This window comes from Apteryx rowi, unplaced genomic scaffold (assembly GCF_003343035.1).
Source record: "Apteryx rowi isolate R43461 unplaced genomic scaffold, aptRow1 scaffold_232, whole genome shotgun sequence".
In the NCBI taxonomy this organism is placed as follows: domain Eukaryota; kingdom Metazoa; phylum Chordata; class Aves; order Apterygiformes; family Apterygidae; genus Apteryx; species Apteryx rowi.
Genome location: NW_020448664.1, coordinates 771,602 through 798,069, shown reverse-complemented (window position 1 = coordinate 798,069; position 26,468 = coordinate 771,602). Strand labels below are relative to the sequence as shown.

Sequence of the window (26,468 nt, the reverse complement as noted above, 5' to 3'; positions counted from 1 at the left end):
ATGGCCAGTGACTCCAGTGCGCTGCCCCGGGTGACTTTCCAGACGCCAGAGAAACCTGGAGAGGAATCATCACACAGGAAATTGGGCAAGTTAACCATCAAGTACAACCGCAAAGACCTACAGCGCTGGCTAGAGCTGGAGGAATGGATCAATGCCCAGTTGCAGGAACTGTACCAATACCAGGTGAGTAACTGGGAAAAATCAGCCCGTCACACATTAGGTGAAAGGAACCAGAAGTCACACATGCTGTGACAAAAGCTGTTTGCTTGTTCTGGCTTCCTGGGAATAGATTCTCATCTTCAGCCTTTGTTAGGTATCTTATTGCCACCTGCTACAGCACTCTCTCTGAACGGTGTGTCTACTGTGCAGCCATGGAAGCTTGCACTGATATAATCCAGCTGACTTTAAATTGCCTGGTCTTGTACCTGCTGGGAGGGTAGCTACTGCTCAGCACAAGCAGCAAAACTTGGAGTGATGTACCAACCTGGGAGGCTTCTCAGTATTGAGCTCAATTTGGTCAGTGGCTTTTCTGCCAGCAGTATCTAAGCTAGCTGGGTTAAAGCTGCTCAGTGCATCTTTGTCCCTTTTGGTCACAACAGTGTAGCTATAGCTGTCGTTTGAAGGTTGACACTCAGGATAATGCCCTGTCTGTCACTGCAGGCTCTGAGCACACTACTGGCAGCAGGGGAAGAATGAACAAGTACGTGCTCAGATGATGTGTACAGAGATGTTATGTCTTCATTTTTACAAATCCCCAGATCTGTATTCCTTACCTGAGTTTGCCTTAGCACCAGGACTGCTGTCAATCCTTCTAAATGCTTTCTGCCTACCTGCAAGTTGTCAAACAAGAGATCCAGGAGTGTCTAGGTCCAGTGCCTGAATGGTACCAGTCTTTACTTTGAGCTATTGTAGGATACATGATATTTTTTGCTTCAGTCATGTGAGATTTAAATCAAGTTCCAGTTCTGACCGAGTACACTAAAATTCTAACCTGGTAGTATTGCTTCTATTCATATTCTGTGCTTGGATGGATGGTATGTATACTGGGAGCTTGCAGAAGGATTAGTCCTGTTCCACATTTGAGATGATGATTCCTTTGGAATGTGGTACAGAAAAGGTGACAGAATTTTCCAATGTTGTACATCAGGGTCTCAAGCCGAACTTGGTTCATGGTGTTTTCCTTTATCTGTAGGGAAATGGCTGATGCGGTAAGAGAACATAGCTTTTTTGACTCACGACCCATTAGACCACATATGTCTTCAATAGAAGACAGGTGGGTGTAACAAGTTGTGTAAGATAGTTTATATACATCCTGGATGGATGGACTAAATGAATGGCAAGCCATTTCTGTCATGTTTTCCATATTCTCACTCCAGCACAGGGTTAAGCACATTTCTGAAGGATGAGGAGAAAAGAACTGATGATCACTTGGAGTCTTCCATTCCGAGCATCAGCAGTTTCAAATTGCAATTAACAGTGAAAGTGGATGTGCTAGAACAGCCCAGGAAAGGCAATTTTGGGGTTATATGTCATACTGGTAAAGAGAAGCTTTTGTCTGTTCTGAGAAAATTTCAGCCAAACTTTAGTTTTCTCTCAGGTTGTTTTATTAATATTTTTATGGATATCATTATTATTTTCTGTATGATTATTTCCTATTTGATATTTATGGAAATCTACTGCATTCTTTCACCATGTCAGGAGAGAAAAATAGTTACTTTCTGTTTTAATTTGTGCCATATTTAAAGAAGACACAGGAGAAAATAAATATGGAGAAAGAGCATATGTAGGTCATTTCTTCTGTTGCAAAAGCACTGCCCCTCTGAGAATGAGTACCTCATTGCTCCTGTTCTGTTAAGTAACATTTTAAACTTTCTGAACAATTTTATGACTTGATTAGTAACAATGACAAAGCGAAATGTTCATAATCATTTCAAAAATTAATAATTATGTATTTCCAGTTATTTTCTTCAGTTTTATAAAATGATAGTAATAAATGCTCAACTGTGTTCTAGGCCTCTTAATAATGCATTATAAAGCATTATATAGTGTACATAGGAGCAGATGTGATCTCTAGATCGAGTTAGAGAGGCAAAATTCAATGTCTGTGGGAAGTGCTAGACTGGTGGTCCTGGTGACTGAAGACTGTTCAAATGATCAGCAGCAGTGCCACCTTCCCTTGCCAACCATGCCTGCACTGGCATTTAAGAGACTGTCCCTACAGTTGGTATATTAGTTCAGAGAGTCTTTTGGCTGGCTGTTGAGATTTGCCAGCAACAATGGTATTTCTGGAAGCACCTTTCAGTGTGGGAACTGGCCTGGGATGAATAGACACCAAGCATTTTTGGACAGTACAGACTCACCTCATCTGGAGCAGCAAGTAAACTGGCAAACTTTGCTGTAGAAGACAGCCTAGTGTACATGCTGTCCAAACCCTTTTTGGAGGCAGGACTAGATCCTGGCACTCTGTAGGCATTTCTGTGCCTAGGTAGCTAAGTCTGGACTTCTGTCTAGGAATGCTGTCCTGTCGTCCTGTGTCAGAAATGTGTCTGCTTTTTCCATTGTGGTTTATGTAGTTTGAGGAGAATTAAAGCTGATTTCATTTATTTCATCATGTCATTCGAAATGATGCTAAATCCCTCTCTACATGCTTTTACTTTCTTTAGTTTTACTGCAATCTCTCTATTTAACACCATTGTAAAGTTAAGGACAAGCAGCTCCATGCTACTATGAGGAAACCTATAGATCATATCCATCCATGTTCCCAAAGGAGAAGTGATGCCATTGAGTTGGCAACCACACCAAAATGACACTGTGCCCCCCAGAAGAGACAAATGCTGCTTGAAACATTGTTTCCTGGCAAGCAATGTCTGAAGGAGGAGGTGGGAGACGATCCCATTTCCAGCTTAAAATAAAAGACATTTATGATATTTGAATTTGTGAAACTGTCAAAAGGAGAGAATTGATAGAGTCCTACTGAAAGAAATTTCAGTGGTGGAGGCTTAAGGGCTAGGAGAGGAAGCTCACAACTTGAAAAACTAAGCAAAGGTGACAAGGTAGCTCTGGAGCAAGGAGAATAGCTGCTGCTTTGAGCAACAGGACTTCTTGCCCTGTGAGGAATTATTGCAGTTTAAAGCACCAGTTTAGAAAAGTGTTTTGAGAAGGATGAGAAGCAGTTCTTGGTACCACCAGTAACACAAACAAGATGTGACTCCCTGTGTGTTACTCTCACTTGTCTAGGTCTACATATATATATTTGTAAAGGTGTCAGAAAAACAAGTTAGGTCACCTTATCACTTCTGGTTTTCTGAGAATTGGGTAATTGGGAGCAGTTTACTCTCATAATAGTAGCTGCCCAGAGGGGACATATTTTTCTTACTACAAAATCCCAGCAGGAACAAGTAAATGAGAAATCCAGCAATGCCCTTACGGGAAGAGATTGCCTGTGGATTGCTTTTGCTGGCACTGCTCCACTACAACAGCTTTTCCAACTTCCTGGAGTATTTGGGTCAACTCCAAAGATTTGCCAGCAGGAACTACATAACATGATGCTGTGTAGAGTCAAAGACTTTTAATAGGGTGCAGCAGAAGTTTACATAGGATCTTTTCAAGTCAATAAATATGCCACAATAAATGACCTGTAATCACCCAAGTGTCTATCAGGTCCTCCTGCTCTGCTCTGTGCACTGTGGCAAGACAAGTTAGCCCTGCTGGTCTGGACTTCCTTGGATGCATTAACTTCTATTCAGCTGCCCCTTGTCAGCTTCTTCCATTGCTCCACCTGCTCTTGGCAGTGCAATGTTCCTCAGCGTCCTTCAGAAATCCATGTGATAAGAGTCAGAATAAATAGGCTTCCCGGCACTGCAGAGTCAAATGCCGACAAAGTCTGTTCAAACTTCATCTCCTGATACAGATAATCTAAATGCCATGCTGTTTACTGTCATGAGGCTTTTCACAGCAAAACTAAGACTCAGGAGCCAATTTGGGTCTTCAAGACCATTCCTTGCACTTGCAAGCCACAACACAGTCCATGCTTAGACCAGAAAGCCATAGGGAGTTCCTATCCCACCTCACCCTCCTGGCCTATTTAGCTTCTTAGCTAGAGAAAAAGACAGGCTGGATCAATACCTGTTGTCTAAACAGCCAAATGAAAACTATTACTTCTAAGAGGAAATGCTGTATCAGTCACAGTGCAATATGTTTAACTTTGTTTTATTACTAACTGTCAAGTGCGCTGCATAACAAAGCGATCTCTTACTGGTTTTCTACTTCTTCTCTGGCTTGGTATCAGAGACTTTGTAGAAAAAAACTGTTTCCTTTTTTCCCTAATTATTGCCTTTATTGTTATATATTTCACATACACATCTATAAATAGTATCCAACAATTAAGTACTGCACTGTTTACTCAGTATCCTCTATTCTGCTGGTTAATATGTTACAGTATCACTAGTGTCAGGTTGTTAAAGATTCATTTTGCAAATAGGTTGGAAAACACAGCGTGCCTTCCTTAATGTCTCGTAGGGATATGTGAAGATAAAACATGTCTGGTACCCAATTTACAAATGTTTCAGACTAACACTGCATTACAAGATTATTATTCCAATCACCAAAGCTTGGGACCTTTCTTACATTGAAGGAGACTATTATAACCCTCTCATGTCTGTTAGAGAAAGCTGACAAAATATTGTTAGGCCTTTCAAAAGCATAATTGTCCATTACTGCAAAAAGCCTTAGTGTAAATAGCAAGTATGTGAATATATATAGCCCAAAAGCCTAAATTTACTCTATATTAGTTGTGCCTCTTTGAGATCAAGCTGGCTAGACTTCTGTTTGGCGAAGTCATATGCATGCTCTTCTTAAAAGGAGGTTGTCTCAAGCTGGCATTGCAACGATATTCTTGAAAAGGTCTTCCCATGATAGACCATGATGCCTGAGAAGCAGTGTCAGATGTTAAGGTGACAATGTTTGCAGATGCCGAATGTGTATACCAGGACACATGGCTGCAGTAAGTGCCAAAGATGGGCTGGAATCCATGCCCTATTTACAAGCACCATCTTATATTGGGATGATTTATATCTTGACCTCAACTTTGCAGCAGGGTTTTCTTTTAACTAGTTTTCTTTCAGCTACTTAGTTCTTCAAAGATCGCCCTCTAGAGTTCTTACAAGTCTGAAGGTTTAACTGTGTATTTTTTTCTTTCTAGCTAACGGAAGAAACAGAAGCAGCTGTTCCTGAACCGGAAATTGATCTTGAAGATCTCCTGGAGGTTCCTAATGAAGAACAGAAATTAAAACTACAGGTCAGATAGAGGGACTTGGTGACTGTAAGTTAGGGGCTTCCTCCATGATACAGAAAAGAGAAGCAGTGGTGTGGCAGTTGTATACTACTTGCGAATGACCTAAAACATCCCAGTTTCTTTTAGCCTGTGATGTGTACTAACATTATATACCCTTTTTGCAGCTAAAGGGGGTGGGGAAAGCAGATCAACTCATAAAATACTAAAATGATTCCTCCTTGGCTTGCAGGAAATCCTTCATGAGTGCTCCAGCCCAACAGAGGTGAGTGAAACACTGTCAACATATGAGGGCATTACACAGTGCCGTGAGAGTGTGTTTGTGGCTACTTGGCTGAACAGCCAGGATAATACTGTGCATAACATGACACCTCATGTTTGTTTAATTCCCAATGGGAGGTGTTTGCATTTTATTCTGCTATGTTACAAAAACAATGTAAGTCTACATGGGTGAGCTGAAAGCAGAGTGGTGGAGCAGAAAAAGGATTATGCAGTGCAGTCAAAGATGAAAGTTCACTCCTTGTTTGGCCTATCCTGTGCTGCTCTGGCTGAGTGGCTATTTGGTCCTCAGTGTAGAAGAGCCATGGACTGTGATACTGCTCGCATTCCCACCTCACGTGCTGCTAACTAAAGGAGTTCTAGCTGAGACCACTCTAGTGTTATGAGTAACAAGAGTGTAAGATGACCCTGAGATTGGATTGGGCAGATAAAATGTTGAGCCAAGGTTAGTTTTGCATGTGACTTTTTTTTTTCCCCCTCTGTGAACTTTACAAGTCCCATTTCTGAGTTAGGGGTTAAGGAAATGTCACAAGCTGTCATTATGTCCAAGGAAGCAGAGCCCAATATTCTGTGTAGCATACACATCACACAGCAATTGCCCTCACTGCACTGCATCCCTGTGCAAAAGGGGGACCCCCATCACTACTCTAGCCAACTGCACTGTGTATGAACACTATATTTAGATGTTATTCATCACGCTTGTGCCTTGTCCAGCCCTTCTGTGTGGCTGCAAAGCGATGAACATACAGAAAAAGAGGTGGATGCATGATTCTCACAGAAATTAAACTTGGCCCTAGCACTCATCACAGATAGTCTCCCAGCATGGGTTCAAGAAGGCTGGCAATAGGGAGATGGTTTCAGAATGTCTAGTCTCCAGATCTTGGGCAAGACTCCCAAATTCCCAGGCAGATAACTGGAAAGAGTTTGCTGTAATGATTCAGGAAACATGAATGCATCTTGCTGACAGCATGCTACTTATTAACTACAAACTAATATTGCTGCCCCTTTAGCCAATGTGTGCTTTCAGCTTGGTAGTTTTGAATCCAGTCCTCTTTAGGGATCGCAGGAGCCCATATGCAGAAAGCAGACAGAGGAAACAATCAGGTTTCCTCTGAAGGAATTGACTGAAAAGGTACTAGGCACTTACCCCTAGAGCATACTGTGGCAAGCAACCTGCGATCACTGGAGTGGAGAAGCTGGGCTTCCACACATCACGATCTATAGCAAGCTGCAATACTTCCAGTGACCTTACCTAATTACTGGGACACGTAGTGATCTCTTTGGATGTAAGAGATCCTTTATGGTGATGTTGCTTGTCAGGGAGAAGGTAAAGTAAGTTTGCACTAGTCACATTGATTTCTGCTTGGAATAACCGGATGCTCCAGTTTCATTCATAGTCCTTGGCTGTGTCAGCAAAGTAGTTGGGGTTTATCTCCAGTAACTGCCCATCTATCTGCTCTGCCAGTCCTCAGTCCCTACTCTGGGTTATCATTAGTCCTCCATGTTTTCTGCTCCACCCCATCTCTGCCAGCCACTTCCTTGTAGAAATGGCCCAGCTCCAGGATGGTTTGCAATCCACAACACACAGCTTGGACCTGACAGGTTCAACAAGGAAGCGACAAGAAAAAAGGAACAGCTTGCTTTGCCCTAGATTGGGAGGGCAGCAGATGTGGGTGGGAGGTTTTGGTGGCAACAGGAAGCGGTGGAAGAGAGGGCAATTGCATCCTGAGGTCACCTCATAGTGGAACAAGCAGGCATCAGGGATGAAGATGGGCAGGCTGACTGATGGGAAGAAAGCAAAACACAGCCGCTCTTGAGGGAGTCTGGGGAAGGGAAGAAGGGATTTTGACCCTTCACACCCAACAAATTCCCCATCCCCAAGCTAAAAGATACATTAGCTGAATGCATGCCAAAATCCTGGGTTTTGTTCAACATGAAGGGAAATGTGGGAATAATGCAGAAGGCATAGCACTCTGGGCTGGAAAGAACTGAAATTAGCATGACATCCTTCTTCAACCAATTCTCACTGTAGGACTTCATTACGGAATTGCTCAGTCGATTGAAAGGTCTCCGGAGGATCACCAGTCCTCAGAAGAAATGACCCTGCCCATATGGGAGACCCAAGAATCAATCACAAGAAAACATGCATCTTCCCAGCAAAAAACAGGATCAGGAAGATCACTTCAGAGTATGTTTAGGACTTACTGTTATTGAGAAACATCACCAAGTTTGTGAATTAAACCGGTGGTTTAAAGTCTCCACTTCTTCCAGATCTACGTGCAAGGGGCTGAATTATATGTTTTCCTTATTCTTAAAGGGCATGTTAACCTGGGGAATGGGACAAGATGCCCTTCCTTTAGTTTCTTCCTCTAGGAATTTCCATTCTGGCTGAGAAGCACTGAATAGAGTCCTCCGAAGCTCATCAAGAATTCTTTCTTTCTGTCCACTGCAATGAAAATAAGGCATTGGTTATTGCTCATTTGTCAACATGGAAAATGAGTTACTGTTAAGCTGCACCCTGTTTCAGTCTGGCTGAGACCCAGCTGTGATTTCCTGCCTGTTACTGCTGTATCCAACTCTACAGTGCTGCACATACTTTGTAAGTCATTTTTATTAAGCCTCTGTTATTCATGAAGTTTGGACAGAAAAATATACAGTAGGATGGGAAAAAAAAGCTCCAAGTGTATCTGGTCAATACTTAAGGGAAAGCTGGTGAAACAGCTGCTAAGGATAATGAAAGAGAGATTGGTTTTCCTCTTTGTGGAATTCAGGATCTCTCAATGACTTAGAAACATCTTCTAAAGGAGGAAGTTCTGGAAATGATTTTTCTCTTCATTTAAAAGGACTTTGAAAAATGCTTATTTTGTATATTAAAACAGAAAATCAGTCATGAGCTGTTGGCTTTTTCTTTCTTCTTAGATACTAAAGAAAAACTGAAGTCAAAACATACCTGTTCCGAATTTCCCTGCAGGAAGCATCTTAGAGCAAGTCTTTTACAGACAGGGAGGTCTCACATATGAGAAATGAAGCAGGAAACAGTGTCTTGCTGCACAAACTCTTCTGGCTATGACTGATGGGCTGGAAAAATACAGAGGAAACTACATCCAACCTGTCAGCAAGTCGGTAACTTGACACGCATGGTAAGGAAATAAGACAGCAAAGGGAGGATGATTGCTTAGGTAGAGCATACTCCACATTATGTCCTGCTCCTCCATTCTCATGCCTGCCACTCAAACAGAAGAGATGAGTTGCTAAGTCACAACCAGAGGGGCTCTTATGCACCAAAATGTTCAAGGCTGGGCTTAAGAGTACATATTGCGTCAGACAATGAGGGACAGAAGAGGTCAACTCTGGAATAAGAAAGATATGCAGATTAGCTAACAAAGATAAATGAGGACTCTTAGACTGGCCCAGTAATATCTTAAATACATTGGTTTCCTCAGCTTTATCAGTAACAGGGTTATGACAAATACCTTTTGCCTCATATTTTCCAGCAAAAGTGCCAGTGAACAAGATGTGGGCTATGTGCATCTCTCAGCTAGGACAAAGTCAATATGCTGTAATAACAGCTGTGATGCAAAGGCTTGCTTTCTTTCATATGCTCCTGTATGCAACAGCCTCCTGGAAGCTAGCAAGTCAGGTAGCTCATACCTTGTCCTAAGGCTGCTCCCAGAGGTTCTAAGCCTTACCCACTAGGTTGGAGAAACATCCTTTCTGTATCAGCTCCATGTATATTCATGGCAGTCCTAGGCACGCACATGCCTTTTTTGTGTTAGTGAGGGACCAACAGGACATGCCTGCTCTCCACTTTATAAGTAAAACAACAACAACAACAAACCTTAATCCAGAGCTGTAGCTGTTATGGATCGGCATTGCTTATAGATTTACACCTGCTATGACTCTTGTATCACTGCCCTTGCGAAGGGAGAGCAGCACACTGCCAAAGAGCTCCAAGTGCTGTAAAAAACACAGAAAAGGTTCAAATAGACGTTCAGGTGGAAGATCCAGGTGGACAGGCCATGAGCTGAATGTCCTATGCTAGAGCTGTAATTAGCTGCAGCACAGAGGTTCACAGAAGTCCCAAATAATTACATACCCTAGCGAGATGCTGCTTTATTCTGCTGAGCTGTGACAGCACAAAGACCTGAAATGCCTCTCCTCTGGCCCAGAAGCTAGCTTTCCTCCACCCTGGGTGTTATTCTGTATTCCCTCAATTTGGGGTGATACAAAGTGAATTTTTGGGTACACTTTCAGGCAGACATTGCTAGAACCCAGGAAAAAAAAGGTTCTGGAAACCCTACTTGAGAGAAGTCTCTTTATGTCTACTCTGCAAGTAGCAGAAAAGAGTAAATTGTAGCCCTTGTGATGTGCAGTTGTGGTTCTGGTACGTAAGGACATTGCTATCACACAGAGTGCTTCAGATACAAGCACAGCATGATCATGGGGAACAAAGCAAGCAGGTGCAGCCAGTGCTAGTTGACCTCTCAGCTTACTGGTGCAAAAGGGAAAGCAACATAGGGCAATCAGAGCAACTGTCTTAAAAATAGCAAATCAAACTTGTTTTTACTTTTTGACTTTTCTCAGCCTGGACTATAAGGATAGACTAAGTGGAGTTTTACCTTCCAATTAACTTATTTTGCTGTTTCTCAGCACCATCACTAGTGTAAGGCTACAATACAACGTTTGGTATGCAGATATTGGTTAATAATGTTTGTTTAAAGAAACTTTGCCCTCTTGAGTATACCAGGATAACTCAGAATGTGTCAAGGTTGGTGCGTTTTTCTAATTGACAGTCTATGCCAGTGTGTATAAAATAGCCTTAAACACATCTTTCTTCCTTAGTTATGAGCAACACTTAAATTCCCTTTTAAAATATTCAGGTTCACTGCATTTGGACACATGATCACATTACAGCAGTTGAAACAATGTGCATGCTCTCAAACCACAGCAAATTCAAGTTAATGCAGTTTAGCTATGCTGAGGCTTCTCTTTGTAAGCTAATCCGAGTAAAACCTCATGTGTAGTTAACATTATTTTAAATTCTTTTTGGGAAGGGCATACATTTGATAGTTCAGATACAAAACATTTTGAGAGGAAAAGAAAATCTTCTTGTGTCTTCATGGCCTGCTATAAAGACAGATGCAAAGGCATAGAGCTGATTCTCTCTCTTGCAGGTACCAACTTCTTTTCAGTTCTTGAACAGCTATGACTGAAGTCCTATTGGCCTGTGAGGAGTTGATAGTTTACCTGTATCTTTACTGGTTTACCAGTACCCTTTCAAAGCTGAGGACAGGGAGCACGCAACACAGCTAAAAGCTCACTGCTCAGTTAAAGGTCACACAGCATTCCTATTTCACAATGAGAAATCCAGCTAGGTTTGCTTTCTGCAGTCAGCTGATCTAAATAACCCTCCTACCCCTCTGACATGGAGGCCACCAAGGCAAGAGCTAGAGCATGAATGGCTTGTCAAGGGGAAAGCGGTCAGACTACCACTGAAATGACCAATTATATGCAGAAAGCTCAGCAGCCACAAGAATGTCCATTAGTGGTACAGGGGGAAGAGTCAGCGTGTGTGCGTGTGTAACTGAACAGACTCTTCCATGCATGACTAAGTCCTATTTCAGGTCCTGGCTCGGATGCATTTCTGGGTTCTTGGGATAAGCCCACAGAAACCAATATGGGAACCTAAATAAGCTGCTTCAGGCTGTTTTATTACTGAGGTGCACAGGGCAGGACTCACAAGGCTCGGGCTGCCTAACTGTACAAGAAGCTCAAAGTTTGCTTGTGGCTGATGAAGCAAAAGCATTCAAAATGTCACAAGTAACTTACCAGCTTACACTGAGATACTGAAAAGAAGCAGCTGTAAAACTAAGGATTAAAATGTCTATTAACTACTTGGAAAGGACTCACACTGAAGCCAAAGGGTTTCAGCAAGAACTGAGTAGATCAGTCCTAGGTTTAGGGGAGATATTAGAGCAGATACTTGCATCTTCTCCAGTACACGCAAAATGCAAAGGATTTAACCTAACACAGAATTTTTAGAGGGCTGTCTAGCTGTCAGACTAATTATCCTGGTCAAATAGCTATGAAAAAGTGTAATTCCTGGAATATCAAGAGGCCAGAACTGCATTTTGTTTTCATTTTTAAGACTGCAAGCTCTTCAGAGTAGTAACCATCTAATTAAATTTTGTGTAACACGAGCCTTGTCAGCTCTTGCATCAGAACAACTCAGTAGCTTTCCTATCTGCCTGTCCCAAAGAGAGAGGCACTGGTGAAACAAGGACTGTCAGAAGTAGGAACATTCTTCTCAAGAGTCAGGTTTTGCCACCCCTTCCTAACAAAGAGTTCTGAGAGCACCACAAGGTGCTCTAGCAATTCTTGCTGGGGTACTATTCCACACTGTCTGTGACAGAGGCTACTGCTGAAGCCCCTGATCCAGTCCAGCATGTTAGCACAAACCTGCCTTCAGTGGTAGTTGAAGTTATTTGCTGTGCTCTGACCAGGGGTGGTTGAGGTGCAGGCAAATGCTTTGTTTTGCCAGCTCATCTAGAGGCAGTGACCTTCAGCACAGGGGCAGGGCAGACAGCTGGGAGTGGCAATGTCAAACCAGACAGGCAAGATTCATCAGAGGTTTTCTGTCAAAGACAAATTCCTCATTTTTTGCTACCCCTGGAATTTGTCAACCTTAGACAGCTGCCTCAGAAGTCACATCATAGTCCTGGGAAGAGCCCACCCTTATGGGATATTAAAGCTGATGTAGTGAAAATTTAGTCAGGTATTTGGAGCAATTCTGGGTGCTTTGGTCACTGGCATGTGCCATTTGCATCAGGACTGTCTCCAGGGAGGGATGTGAGCATATTAAAATGAGCTCCTCTCATAGCCAGGTAGAGAACATAAAACGTGTAATATCTTTAATCCACCGGGGACCTAATAATAAGGAGAGCCAAACTCTGCTTTCAGACTAACACACAACTCTTGCAGACTAACGTGCTGCTCTCACAGACTACATGGAACCTACGCATAGCCACTGCTGCTCACAATGCAGTATACCTGTACTGGATTACCTTTACAAAGCATCCTGCAACTACACGAGCAGCACTGCCCATCAAGGCAGAGTAACCATCATTGGAATGCAACTCCCCTGCACCTTTCCAGCAATACCACAGAAACATTTTTAACAGCTTCATGATCTTTCATTTCATTGCCGGAGCCATATGGCACTAGGACTCAGATCCCATTACAAGAGGCTGACAATTTGTAAAGGGTTATCAGGCATTCCCAGGGGAGACTTTAACCACAGACCTCTGTAAATACATTTTATTATGCTTTGGAAATTCTCATTAGATGCGTGATCAAGATGTAGACAGTTTTCTTAGTGCAAAGTGCTTTGCTGCCTGTTGAATCAATGTATGAGCTGTTAGCAAAAGCAGGAAGTTATTTACCAGTCAGCCAGTACCACCTTAAACACACATCTTTACTGCTACCCACATAGCCTTATTGTCTATATTTGAAGATTCATATCCATCTCCTCGCATCAAGTCCTCATTTATCGCACGCATGCACTGCAAACCCAGCACTCCTCTAGCTGTTTTCCTGAGGAAAAAAAGTTACAAGCACTCCAAGCCTCTCTCAGATTACAGCACATCCTTTAACTGTCCAAGACATCACCCGTTTTGGCTGCAAATCCACTTTGACTCTTCCCATCTGGCCAACACCCTCTCTTCTCCAGTTCTCCACCTCTTCTGCCCATGAGAAGTGTGATCACTTCTGCTTGCAAGGAAGACGATAGCAGGAGGTGTGGTGGTCTTTCAGGTCAAACTCACCATGGCCTTCTCTGAGAAGCAAACACAAACTGCAGTGAGGAGAAAATACCCAGGCATGGCACCCATTCTAAGACACTGCACAAGATATCTGCCAGCACCCCTTACTAGAAACCTATCCCAAGGGCTAGCTGAGAGAACCCCACTGGCAGCCACATGGACTGTCCACTTGAGATATTTGCTTGTAATTGAAACCTCTGAGGTGCTTTGTGGAGAGCCAGAAAGCTCTTCTCATCCTTAGCTACCAGAATGGGAAATGGCAGTAGGCCTCTCCTTCTCCTTCCCTTTTAAAGAGATCCACATAACCGATTGCTCATTTTCAGCACTATGGCTGTGATTCCCAGGTGCATTAGTGACTCCCATGACAACAACCAAAATGAGAATCTGCCCCATAAACTCTGAAAAATGATTGCTGTGGTTAAATTGCAGTATATTGGCAGTTGTCTTAACCCTGCCTGCTTCTAAGCATGGTTAAGACACCAGCTCTCGTTTGCAGCATGCAACTGATGCACTCACTCTCCTGCCAGTCTGCCGATTCTGCTTTTACTGATGTTTTGTGTCTGAGTTGTTCTTGTTTTGTTTTTGTTCTTTAAACATCTGGCAATGCCGGTCACATGTTTCCTTATACTTTAATACATTCTTCCCCCCTCCATTCCCATCTTCTGCAAAACTCTCTGCAGGAAGTGACAGAACACACATAAGAACATCTTTTCCTCTCTCAACTAGATCCTTACCATCCTGCTGTCTAAATGTCCACCAGCTCTAACATGACAACCCATCAACTCCAATGCTTTTGAGGCATGACAAAGAGAAGCCACACAAGCTGTGATGAATAGCTTTTTATCCAATGGAATTAACATCCAAAACTAGAGACATACAACTTTTTGTCAGAAATCAAGTTACAGGTGTTTTAAGAACTCAGACTGTAGCTACTGCAAGATGTGACTGAGGGGATAAGGTTCTTTCAGACACATTTCAGCAACCAGATACTTTTATATAGTTTAAGACTGCAGGGTCTCAACTTAAGAAAAGCCTCAGGAATTTATACTACCTGACCTCACCTCCTGTGAGAATCCAGCCCAGATCATTTATCACGTTTCATGAACAAGCCACAGAATTGCTGAACAATGTTCTCACTTATCCTGTCCCATGCAATGCAGCATATCAGCTGTTTCAGAGGACACTCAGACAATGTGCCCAAACATACACTGAAGCAGCATAGAAGGAACATTTCTGCCCAGGACCAGTTTAGTCCCTAAAGCCAGGGATAGCTACTAATCTCATAAACTATTTCCTTTAAGGGCTAGCGTTCAGTTCGCTGTTGGGTTCCTCATATCTCCCTTCCTGTTGTCTGTTCTTCTGCCCAAAAGGAAGAACACACACAAATGGCCAAGCCTCCCTGTGACCCGCCTCTCAGACCAAGAAGAGTTGTGTGAATTACCTAAAGCAGCGCTGGCAGTAGAGGTCCCCGTCACAGCCATGGCAGCGCAAAGTGGCATCTTCATTGCAGATGCAGCACCAGGGTAACTGCTTCTCATCACTATCATCTGAGCTGGCAAGAGCCATGGTGGCTGAAGTCTGGCTCTGCCTCAGGAATAAAACAGAGATGCAGAATTCAAACCAGAACAGAGACATACAGGACTTCCATTATAATATGTGGTGGCCACAATGACATGTACGGTCCAAGTCTGTTCACTCTCTGCCGATCATAAAGTCTGTGAGATGAACTGGCCTGGAGTCCAAGGTTAAGCTGCATATGTATGTGTCTAGACTGTTAAACAAAAACCAAAGGCACTCACTTGCATTTGCTCATGAATCTATAGTGCCTGGACAGTAAACAGCTATTCATCCTCATTCAGTGTCTACAACAATACAAACCAACATTGTCTGTCCTGTGTTAAAGGCTGGAGTCCAGATCATCTGGCACTCGCTTCACCAATACCCAGTGACAGGCAATCCCTGCCGCAAAGGCAAGTGATCAAGCAGTTTTGCTGAAAGGGTCTGTGTGTGAAGGGAAAGCAGCAGTGAAGGAGGAGTGTATCATTTTCTCCATGATACAGAAAAAAACCTGAGGCACAAAGGAAATGATTTGCCAAAGGCCCCTGTGACTGATCTGTACCCAAGGTTGGGCTGAAAAGATCTTCCAAAATGATGATCTAAAATCTATCCATAGAGTCTTCCTTATCTCCTTCTGCTTTACAGAGAGCCTTTACCGAAATGAACAGTCATGTGCACACTGGGACACAGTGCCAGAACACTGGCAAAGACAGCTTCCCAACACAACAGAAAAAAGATGGCACTAGCATTTACATCAGAGATTCCAAAAGTGCAAGGCTGCATACCTATGAGATGGATGTTTTCAATAACACTTACAATTAAATAATTTTTTCCACCAGGGACAGGCCTGTCAGCTGTCTGTGAATCACAGGTCCATTTAATTCTTGTGATATACATTAGAGAAGGTGTATGCATCTCCATAATAGGCTGGAATCCATTCTGAGCATATGATATCTTGTTACTAATTCCTTCCTTTGACGTTATAAGAGAGCACAGGCACTTGATTACTATCTAGAAATTCTATTCTGCACCTGCCGAAAGCACTGGCAAACCTCCCACTCACCCTGGATCAGGCTCTATGGTACTAGACCATGGCTTCTTCGGTTTAATTATACCGGTGAGTTAAAAATCCCTTCTCTAATATCCACCTCACCAGAACTATGCTGATCAGTTTCTCTGGCTTTAGAGAACACCATCCCATCCAGCAGAAAGCCAGCCTGAAAGGAATTGGATTCCAGAGAGCAAATCCTTTTAAAAGTACAAGATAATTCACATCTGTGCTCAGGGCTGGTCAGCCTTGCAGAAGCACCTGAGATGTTTGCCTTCTCAGCTTGTTTGCCCTGGGGAAGCTGGCTGGTTGTTTTTTTCTGCACCCAGGCTAGGGATACAGCAGACTTTTCCTGCAGAGCTGTACTCTCCTGGGACCCTGGAACACGTCACTTCAAGAGATCCTGGCCAGCTCACTGACCTTTTGCTTTGCTTTCTTAGGTAGGTTCTGTTGCAAGGATCCTGGCTGGGTGTTCTGATCTGGAGGAATATTGAAGCCACTTGCTTCATCCAGGGCTGCTTCCTCTGTGAGCTGGTAACAAGGGAAAGCAAGAAGCTTGTTGTTTCAAACACCTTTGGAAGCCTCATTCTAGGCTCTAAACCTCCTTCCCTTCTCCTTGCCCCCATGCAGTAACCGGGGATGAGAAGTCCAAATATGCTTATGTAGTATTCTCCTGACAGATGCGAGCTCATTCTGTCTGCACTCCGAAGACAGTGTGTACACTGTGAACAGTCAGCCTGGCAGCAGGAAGCCTCAGCTAATGCACTCTGCCTTGCAGTGCAGCTGTCAGCAGACCTTTAACATCATGCTAATCACACTTGTGTGGTCTGTCACCAGCCAAGAACACGAGCAGGGCAAGCACGTATCTGCCTGCAAAACAATCCACAGACATTTCAGAAAGAAATCTAGGCATGAGCTGTGCTTAAAAAAAAAAAAAAAATGTGTCTCATCATCCATGTTCCATCTCGGTGGGGGAAGAGATGGAACAAGTAGTAAGGAAGCACCAGCAGGTTTGGGACAGGGTTGGAGAGCAGAGACAGACCAGAAGAGACACTAAGCATGAATGAGAAAGTGAATATGACAGACTAGTAGTAAAGTCTTATCTCCTGTGGCTGAATGGACCCACGATAGTTAGCATTGGAAAAGCACTGAGGGGAAGAGATGAGACTCTGCCCAGGGACGGAGACACATCCTTTGTATGCTCATCAGATAGAAAAAAAAAAAAAAAAAAGGGAATGATTGAGAGGAAGGTAAACAAGGCCACAGTGGCCACTTCTGACCTGTTTTAGCACTCTCTGAATGGCTTCCTCCTCATCCACTTCCTCATCACTGTCAGGGAGCTTATAGTTTTCCAAAGTAACTGCAGAAGTAACAGGCAGAGGAGACTGTGACCCACATCCACCTCACATCCTGTGCCCATTCACGTTCTAGAGACCATCCTCTGTGGGGTGAGCTCCACAGAGACTGGCACTCTGGCATAGACAGACAGCTCCTTTCCAAACTCTTCAAAAGGGGCATTACTGTTTGCTTGTTTTCAGTGTCAGAAGGGGGAAGGAAAAAAGTAGAGCTTTTTTTTTTTTAAAAAGCCATATTAACCTCACCAGAGCATGCTAGAATTATCTGAAAGAAAGGTGCAAGACAAAGGAGTCTGCCCTTACAGCTCCAGCCTTGAGCCTCAAATAAGAGCTTCTGTACTGATTTCATGATGGACCAAGCCATACAACTTTACACACACCATGAAATCCCAGTCTGCTTCCTGCAGAACACAGAGGAATTAAATGGATCAAGATTTTCAAAAGAGAAGAAAAATTGCTCTGTCACAGGAACTCGGTTACCTCTCTTGGCACTGTATTCTCCTCTATTACCCACCTTTCTCTGGGTCTTGGCCTCTGAGTGCTGCCAACCTCCTGGCAACTTGTAGGATCTTCTCCTGCTTAGTGTTCTCTTCCCGCAGTTCAGAAGCAGCCTCTGCCAGAAGTTTATTCTTCTCTTCCTCTAGCTGTTTTGGGTCCAGATTTGCAGGGCAAACCCCATCTTCACTTTCCCGATTGAGATCATTCAAGGTTTGGCCACTAGCAGCTGCAAACAGACACACAGAGCATGCTGATGACTCAGCAGCAGCCTTCCCTGGGCACAGCCAACACCACTAAAGCAATGGAATGGGAGTGCCTTGTTGCTCTCAACTAATTGGGTTAATAACAGCAGAGGGCATGCCACAGCTGAATCCACACTGTACTTGGAGAGAAGCAAACGAGCTAGGTTGCACTTTACAATGAGATTGCAGGGAAAACACCTCAGGTAGGAAGACAATGGTATCCCAGATCCTAATGTTTTTTTTTTTTTAAACAGAGCACAGAAGTGCTAGAAGTAGCAACAGCTCCTCCATAGGGAAGGGTCACCTTACAGAAATAAAGAGGAGCAATCTGAGTAATATAATCCTGAAAAGAGGAAACCACTTCGCAGGCAGAGACAGTGAGACCCAGTGTGGAGCTGGGTTGCTGTGCTTGGTCAATTTGGAGGTCATAAAGGGGAGATAAGGACAAACTGGACACCTAACTCACCTATAAGCTAGAGAGGGAAGCATGTGCTTCCCTTCCCACTACAACACACACATTAGTAGATAGAAACAGATCACTAGAAGCCGAAATAGGTACTTTGAGGCTGGACTCCTGGACCATAACGCTCATCAATGGCAACTTCTTCAGCCAGTTGAGTTAATAGGTCATCTGTCTGCTGGGCAAGGCTTCTGGTATCAGGGGGTTGGTACACCTAAGAAACAAGAGGGAGGGCATAGGAGAAGGCAAATGAGAAGGGACATACTCAGCCAAAGAAAAAAACGGGTAACAAAAATCATCCTAGCTGGGACCAAGATAAAAAGAGCCTCCAGTGATCTTGGGAGTCTCAGCTCTGGTATCTGGTGTGAGGCTTCATTCTCAGAGGTGTTGAATGCCCATGACTCTAACTGCAGTTACATAAATAAGAGGCACTGAATGTGCAGGAGTAGATACTGCTGAGTCCCAACCACAACTCTGCCACTATCTCCAATGTAAATAAAGTGCCATTCTCAGCAGAGCCAGCCAGCAGCCCCCACTGCAACATATGAGAAGAGCTGCCTGTGCAGCACTGCTGAAAAAGGAGAGCAAGGAAAGAACTTCTCAGGGACAAAATCATTCACACAGGCTTGAAGGCACAGATCCAACCCCTTCCTCTGTAATCTCAGGCTAGCCACTTAACCTCTGTGCTTCCATCTCTGGATAATTAACAGGATTTTGCCCGGCAGGGATGCAGTAACAACTGTAGGATACATGTAGAAGGCAGGGCTGCTAAGCCCCAAACACAGATGAACAGGTTTGAGGAAAAACAAACAAACAAACAAAACAGGCCACTTAGGAATACAAATTGGTTGAGGGGAATAAACTTAGCATCAATTGTTAAAAACAAACATGTCAACTACATTTGACTTAAACATAAAGCAACAGATTGCATTTATATTGAAGCAGTGTATTGCTGCTCATTTGCTTCTGGAGGACAATCACACAAACAGGAAACAGAGAGATTTCTGAAGGGAGCCACCTGAAAACAAACGAGGTGAAGGAAGAGGAAAGGCTGACCCACTTCAGAAGTCCCTGGGGACACCACAGCTGCTGTGTCAGCTCAGATTACATTGCCAGCCAAAGGGCTGAGGGAGCTTACTGGTCTGGGAGCCTGGGAAGGAGGGTCTCTCCCTTGCAGGACAGCCAAACGGTACTCCATTTCCTGTGTGAATGGAACAGGTCCCCAGCAGTCTTCCTTTAGTGCAGCCAGCCTAGCTTCGATCTCAGCCTGAGAAGGGATGGACTCTGCAATTTAGACCAACACAGGGAAAGGAGTCATTTGTTTTCAATAACAGAATAACTTAAAGTTTTTTCTTAAAATTGTATTTCTCTTTCCAGAATCACGGCCCGGACACCTGACCAAAAGGCTCCCTCAGCCCCTGATCTGAATGGGGTTTATGCTGCAGAGACTAGGAGACTACCCTAATGCTAACTGCTACCCTGTTTTTTCCTGAGTCATTGCCTCCTGCACCATTTATCTCCCAGACATAAGATGAGTGCTGGGGTAACCCCATTTGACAATCAGCTTACTAGGGATAGGCAGTGAAATAAATGTGTCACTTAGGCAGTATAGTCCACTGCTCTCACCTCCCTTAGTGCATCCTAGCCATATTAGGCTGGAAAAAGCCTGCTGGAGCACAGTCCCATCCCCTACACAATCAGGTAACCACTTTGCAGAGTGTCTTTCCCTTTTGAGATCAAGTGTTATTTTTTAAATAGTTTGTTCTACCACAGGCACCACAAAGGTGTTCCAAAACATGGAGAGAGCTGTGGACTGGGATCAAAGTCCCTTTTTTCTCTTCTCTGTGAGGTAAAACCAGTCAGAGCATAGTCCCACAGAGACTGGTACTGGTGCGGCCCAGCAAAATGGCCCAGAGGAAATCTTCTGCAAAATGGTTTGGCCAAAGCTCCCCATTTCATTCAGCTCCTGCTGTGCTTGACATGGGCTTTTTTACCCAAAACAATGGAAAATCAGAAGGTAATTTCACAGGTAAAATACTGCCCCAAAACTGAGAGGCAATTTCAAGAGAAACCCCAAGAAAAACAAATAAATCAGAACACTAATCTAAAACCACTGCAGAATCTAGCCACTGTGTTAGCAGGACATAGCTGTTCTGACCAGTTTATCCCTCTGACTGTCTGAAAAGACAGGCTCTGAAAGACCACCACTTCCCTCTTCCCTCCAGTTCCGTGTTTCCCAATTAGCAGTGTTCCCACACTGGGAATCTCCAGAGTCCTCTGAAACTCACTGGGTTTCCTTTCCTCCCTGAGCCTCGCCAGTCTCTCTGCAATAGCTCTATCCTCTTTTGAGAGTCCCTGGTATCTGGAGCCTGCTTGACCTGGTTTCGCAGCTGCCTTCTGCTGCCCTTTCGGCTGGTTTTGCTTAGCCTCAAAAGCTGCTACACGCCTGTGACAAGGATGGAAAAAGACATGACACAGCTGAGAACAGAGTTTTAAATCATGAGGCATGAAGACAGTCACTGTGAACCCTACATACTATTTGAACAAAGTGTGTGACAGAACAGAGACCACTCATTCCTGTACCACATTCTGCCACAGGGCAGGACAAGGTACTCCCAAGGAGTAAAGAAAACCATAGCCCATCATAACAGCACACACGGCATCATTTCTGAGGAGACAGATAATATTTCAGCACCAGGCTCCTGTTTCCAAGCCAGCCATGGTCAGTCACAGCTGAACATAACCAGGTGGCTGTTCAGCAGTCTACTCAAAAGTAAAAACAAAAAATGAAAACAAAAGAAAACAAACAACCCCTTTCACACATCAAACTAAACTAACCCTCAAACAACAAAACAAAAGCTCCAGCCTTAATCTAATTCTGAACACGCAAATACCCACGTTGCAAAACCTACTTTTGATGGTCCCTATGAGGGGAAGGGGAGAGAGGGCCTGAAAGGTTACCCTCTGGCAGAAACCAATGGACTGTCTGGCAAGTGCAACTCACTTTTTGTAGTTCTCCGGTGGCGACCATTTTGCTGAACTGCTTTGAGATCCCTGTCTGGAAGGCAAAAATAATGCTCTCTCTGAACTCAAGGTCCTGGCAGTGCTTCAATCATCTATTCTTTCAAAACAAGAAGAATTAGCATACATGTTTATCAACCTCTTGGTATAGTCCTTTCATAACTTCATTAATATGCAGAGTGATCAGCTTAAGAAAGGTATTAGATGATGCAGCTGCCTAGGACAGCATAGGACCTCATTTCTAGTCCCTTGTTTCAACTGTTTCACATCTGGACAAAAATTATTTTATTTAATATAGTCATCAGTGTTCCAAAAGAAAAGAGTGTGAAACACCCTTGCCTCCCACAGCCTGCATCTCCCAGGTCAGAGAGCAGATAGAGAGCAGTTAGCTAAAACTCACAGTGTATTTAGCTCCAATACAGCAGAACACTCTGAGAGGAGTTATGCCATGCAACAAACATAGAATTATATAATGCACAACCCTAACTCTAAATGAAATGCTATAAACATGGTTATATAACCACCAGATCATAATGACATCTAGCACACTTGAACTCTGCAAACCACAAACTCATCTTGTGTAACTCTATGTTCTGAAATGCTGTGTTCAGGTTAAGCAGCTAAACTACACTTATGTAAGGTGGTTAGCATATTCTATTCATTCCTAGAAGTTACAGCTACAAACACATCTGCACTGTGCTAGGGGCTGTATAATTACAAATGAAGGCAGTGTTTTTGTTGGACTGATTTCCTATTCAATGTTTTCAGTTCTGAAAGCTGTTTTACATGGAGAACATCATTACATGCAGCTTACAGAACTGCAAACCATGTGGCTTATCTATCTACTGTCCAGTAAGGGGATAATTTTTTCTTCTGTAACTCTATAGTACTGATATTAAACAGATTAAAAAAATCAAAAGAAACATGAGGAAAGGCTGACTGCTTTTCTGAATATTTTTGGAGTTGTAAAGGGAAATCAGAAATTTTCCAAATGGAAAGATTGTGAGTATTGTATTTTCACCATTGACAACCTCATGCTACTTCAAAAGCACTGGCTCTTGAAAGTAAAGACCTCTGATAACATGAGGTTCTTCCTCTTTAGACAACTGCAGAGTCAGAACATTCCCCACTTACTGGTGAAAATTCCTTGCTATATGAGAAAAATGGGGGAGAGAGGTAAGACAAATGCAAGAGAAGGGACAGAACACAGAGGAATTGGTAAAGAGAGGGGTTCTGGTGTAAACTTTGCTCTTGTGTTACTTGTGTATGTGTACAATGCAAGCTGCTACTGAATTACATTTTTTGTTTTCAACAGCCTACCTACAGGTTATGTTTGTGAAAATATTTTTTTCTTTTAAAAGAAAATAAATTTTACACTACAAAATTTAGGTCTTCAGGCTATACGTAGCAGAGATCTCTCAATAATGAGGAGCTATGTCACTGTTTGCCTACAGAGGTAACACTCTGAACATCTTGTTGCCAGGCTGTTCAATTACTACACAATGGAAAAGACTGCTCGGGTTCTCAAAAGGGTGCACCTTTCTAGGCACAAACACTGTGGGGCTTCGCCTGGTCCCATCTGGCAAGGATATCCACAGGCATCCAGGGTCCAACCATGAAGATTTAAACCTGGCTCTTTCAGGCTACACTGTCACCATGGAGAACAACCTCACAAACACTGACTTACATGTTCTGACTGAATAGTCCATGAACAGCAGTTCAGTAAGGGCCTAGCTTAAAACTCCAGGGTACAGGAAGTGTGCGCACACAAGTGCAAACCTGACTCTCACAGAGAAATCTGCATCACAACACTCGAATCCAAAATGAAGAACCAAAGCAGGACACTGTCTTTGGGTGAAGAAAGACTCCCATCTTACCCAGTTAGTTTTCCATGACATGGCTTGCACACCTTCTGCTGAGTGTTTCCACAGCGGGGAACAACAGCACTGAAGCTAAGGCAGCCAGAGCAGAAGGCCCGCCCGCAGCTCTTACATCCACACTGAGGAGATACAAGAGACAGGCAGGACAGGGCTTCATCACCTAGCCACCATGCACACCACATTTCTCTGAATGACCATATTCAGGAGTTAACTGTCTTGCCAAGGTGCACCACAGATAAAGCTGGGGGTAAACTCATTTTGAGGAGGGCTGTATCGTTAGCTGCTGCTGCAGATATAAATTCTCTCAGTTTTCAGCCATCAGAGCGTTAACTGCTGTTGGAATCAGAGATGCCAGATCATCCCACTGTACAATAAAGTGGGTGGGGGATTCTTTCCTCTGAGACACCCATCGAATATTGGATTAGACGAATGACAAATCCTTTCTCTCTTTTTTTTTTTTTTTTTAAACAGTAACCTTTATAAAGATACAGTGGCGTTTGGGAGCCCTAAGAGCTCAGTAAACAAACAAGGAAGGCGGGGCCACGCCGCTCCTCCGGAAGCGTGCCTGGCCGCAGGCAAACCCCGCCGGCTCCCGCCGCGGGAGGCAGGCAGGCAGCTTCCCCGCTTCTGACCTAAAGCCCTCGCGCTGCCGGGGGGCCGCGGGACTGGCCGGGCTCTGCCTCGCAGACGCTCACGCCGCTTCTGGCCCACTCAGCTGAGTCTCCAGTGAGCGCGGGCCGCTCTCGAGCCCGCTAAGCCCGACTTGCCTCTTTCCTGAAGACCGTGAATTTGGACGCGCAGCCATAGCACCTGCTATCCATGGCGCTGCGGGGCACCCGCCGCCCGACGCCGCCCTGCGCCCCCGCTATACCGAGCTCCACAGACTGTTTTCCCCCTCTGCGGCCCTTGCTTAACTTTCACAGACACACAGCGCTACAGCAGCCACCACCATCAACAACTGCGAGACCGAAACGCCGCTCCCCCGCCTCTCCCAGACCGGCGGTGCCACCGTACGGCAGCACGCCCACAGCGGCCCCAGCGCAGCCCGACGGGAGTTGTAGTCCTGCCGCCGCCGCAGGGCGCTGCTCCACGAACAAACTACATTGCCGAGGCGCCGCGCCCGCTCCCGCGCCGGGCCTGCTGGGAGCCGCCAGCCACAGCCCAGGCCCCCCGGCTTCCGGTCCGGCCGCTGGCCGCGCGGTGCATTATGGTGCTTGTAGTCTGGTGGCGGCCGCATCTGGGGAAGACGCCTGCCATTTCCCGGCAGGCAGCGCGCGGGCGGCGGCGGGGCGGGAAGCCGGGCGGCGCGGAGATGGCGGCGCAGGGAGCTTGGCGCGGCTCCCCTGTACGCCCTGCGGGGGAAGGGGCTCACGGGTGGGCTCCCGGGGCCCGGTGTCGCCTCTCCGCGGCGTCCCCTCCCCCCTGGGCGCGGGCACGGGGCCGCCCCGCCGCTGCCGCCTCCCCAGGACAAATTGCCTCATTAGGCCGCTCATCCCCCTTGTCCCCGCCGCGCACGGTGGCTGCCAGCAGCTCGGGAAGGCTCGGCCCGCCTCTGCTCCCGGAGCGCTTCGCGGGCAGCTGTTGGCTCCCCGTACTTTCTCTGTGCTCAGTGCCTCTAGCTCTCCGTTTCTGATCGCCACTGTTCATGCAATGACAAAAGTGGCTGCTGCTTTTGAAATGGGACCAGCAGGCTGGGGTGTGGAGTGACCCTTAACAGTGCTTTCTTCATTTCTGGATATTTACTTAAGCGATTGTTTAAAGCATTATTTCAGTATGGCATCACTGCCATGTGGGCCGATGTGCAGCATACTCCCATACTGCATATGTAGTCTGAAGGGTGTTGCGTTGTTGCCCGTTAGCTGTTGCTGGCTGTATTTGTTAATAAGACAAACAGTGCATTTTCTAACATTGACTTAGTTGCACTCAAGTTATTACTGTCTTAAACCTGCAGGTAAGATCCTGTTTCAGAAGAGTGGGAAATCAGCTGAAATGAACTGCAAAATTCCAGTTAACTCTAGCTAGTATTTCTCCCAGTGTTTGTTTACATATCTTGAAAAAGAAATATCCTAAAATGTTTGCCCAAAAAAAGTTATTAGATGTAGTTTTAGGTACCATAGGTTCTCATGAGCCATCTTGTTAATTTTGTGGTATTACATTTTACATTTTCCTTTCTTTACTCATCAGTTTAATAGATAAGTCCACACTGTAAAGTCCTACACAATTAAATTAGGAATCTGACTGATCTGTCCAAGGAAGTAAGACCCATTAATTATCTGAACAGAGCTAAACTTAAAAACTTCGGGTTTTCTCCCTCAAGCTTTCTTTTTTCTAGAGTGAAGAACATTAGGAAAACAATTGTATAAAACTTGGAAGCTAAAATTTGGGCCTGTCCAGCAATTGTATGAGGCCACCTGAAAATTCCATGTACCACAGGCACCAAATAGGGAATCAAGCCAAATATAAAATACAGGAGTGAATCAAATAAAAGACTTCATTTAGCTTTGCCTTCACTGCTGAGCTGGTCGATGGGAAAAGAGGAAGAGAAATTTTCAATTTGAATGTTATTGTGCAATTTACAGACTGACAGGTGAAATTCAGAGTGCCTCTCCTTAATATAAAATACTGGAAGCAACCCAAAGAATCTTTATAATCAGAGAGCATTACCGAATGAGATGAACAAGAGTGAGCAAGACAGTTAAATTTCTTTAACTTAATTGGTTAGAGAAGCCTCAGCAGAATTTGTCATATGGAACTGACATTCGTGATCATGATAAGAGAAAATTTCACTCCCTCTTTACTGGAGTCTTGGTTATGGAGAAGAGGGAATTATGCCCGTCATGTTTCAGCTTCACGTTTACATTTACCTACTAGTGACCACCAGGTGGTGCCTGGCTCCCGTATAGTCTTTGCAGGTACTTCACCAGAAGACTACTTGGCAGCTTAACAGCTGCAGCTTTTCTTTCTTTCCTTGCATGCAGATATTTCCTATGATAAAGGAAACTCAGATTATTAAAATCC

The 26,468-nt window shown here is 44.4% G+C and overlaps 2 protein-coding genes across 8 annotated transcripts; one reads left to right on the top strand and one right to left on the bottom strand.

The window, feature by feature from the left end:
- On the top strand, window positions 1–7,781 carry PPP1R14D (protein phosphatase 1 regulatory inhibitor subunit 14D). Its single transcript, XM_026065802.1, has 4 exons — window positions 1–183; window positions 5,201–5,296; window positions 5,523–5,555; window positions 7,602–7,781. Exons 1-4 carry the CDS (start codon window positions 1–3, stop codon window positions 7,668–7,670), a joined length of 381 nt encoding a protein of 126 aa, XP_025921587.1. The 3' UTR covers window positions 7,671–7,781.
- ZFYVE19 (zinc finger FYVE-type containing 19) lies at window positions 3,549–24,601 on the bottom strand. Of its 7 annotated transcripts, none has more exons than XM_026065795.1 (13): window positions 23,448–24,599; window positions 21,554–21,607; window positions 20,838–20,995; window positions 19,688–19,833; window positions 18,649–18,763; window positions 17,864–18,073; window positions 17,275–17,354; window positions 16,415–16,525; window positions 14,831–14,973; window positions 9,408–13,403; window positions 8,520–8,919; window positions 7,775–8,015; window positions 3,549–5,267 (listed from the first exon to the last, which is right to left on the bottom strand). In XM_026065795.1, exons 1-10 carry the CDS (start codon window positions 23,630–23,632, stop codon window positions 13,331–13,333), a joined length of 1,275 nt encoding a protein of 424 aa, XP_025921580.1. In that variant the 5' UTR covers window positions 23,633–24,599; the 3' UTR covers window positions 3,549–5,267; window positions 7,775–8,015; window positions 8,520–8,919; window positions 9,408–13,330. The 7 variants fall into 7 exon arrangements, with proteins under 7 accessions (XP_025921580.1, XP_025921581.1, XP_025921582.1 ...); XM_026065796.1 differs by having other exon boundaries at window positions 8,520–8,647; XM_026065797.1 differs by having other exon boundaries at window positions 8,520–9,526; window positions 13,238–13,403.
- Window positions 24,602–26,468: the final 1,867 nt, after the last annotated feature.

Coding starts and splice junctions, on each gene's coding strand:
- ZFYVE19 (XM_026065794.1), bottom strand. CDS start 23,632: ATGTGGTGTGCATGGTGGCTAGGTGATGAAGCCCTGTCCTGCCTGTCT. Junction 21,608..23,447: donor TGTCATGGAAAACTAACTGG/GTAAGATGGGAG, acceptor TTTGCCTTCCAG/ACAGGGATCTCAAAGCAGTT. Junction 20,996..21,553: donor CCACCGGAGAACTACAAAAA/GTGAGTTGCACT, acceptor TCCTTGTCACAG/GCGTGTAGCAGCTTTTGAGG.
- PPP1R14D (XM_026065802.1), top strand. CDS start 1: ATGGCCAGTGACTCCAGTGCGCTGCCCCGGGTGACTTTCCAGACGCCA. Junction 184..5,200: donor AGGAACTGTACCAATACCAG/GTGAGTAACTGG, acceptor TTTTCTTTCTAG/CTAACGGAAGAAACAGAAGC. Junction 5,556..7,601: donor AGTGCTCCAGCCCAACAGAG/GTGAGTGAAACA, acceptor TTCTCACTGTAG/GACTTCATTACGGAATTGCT.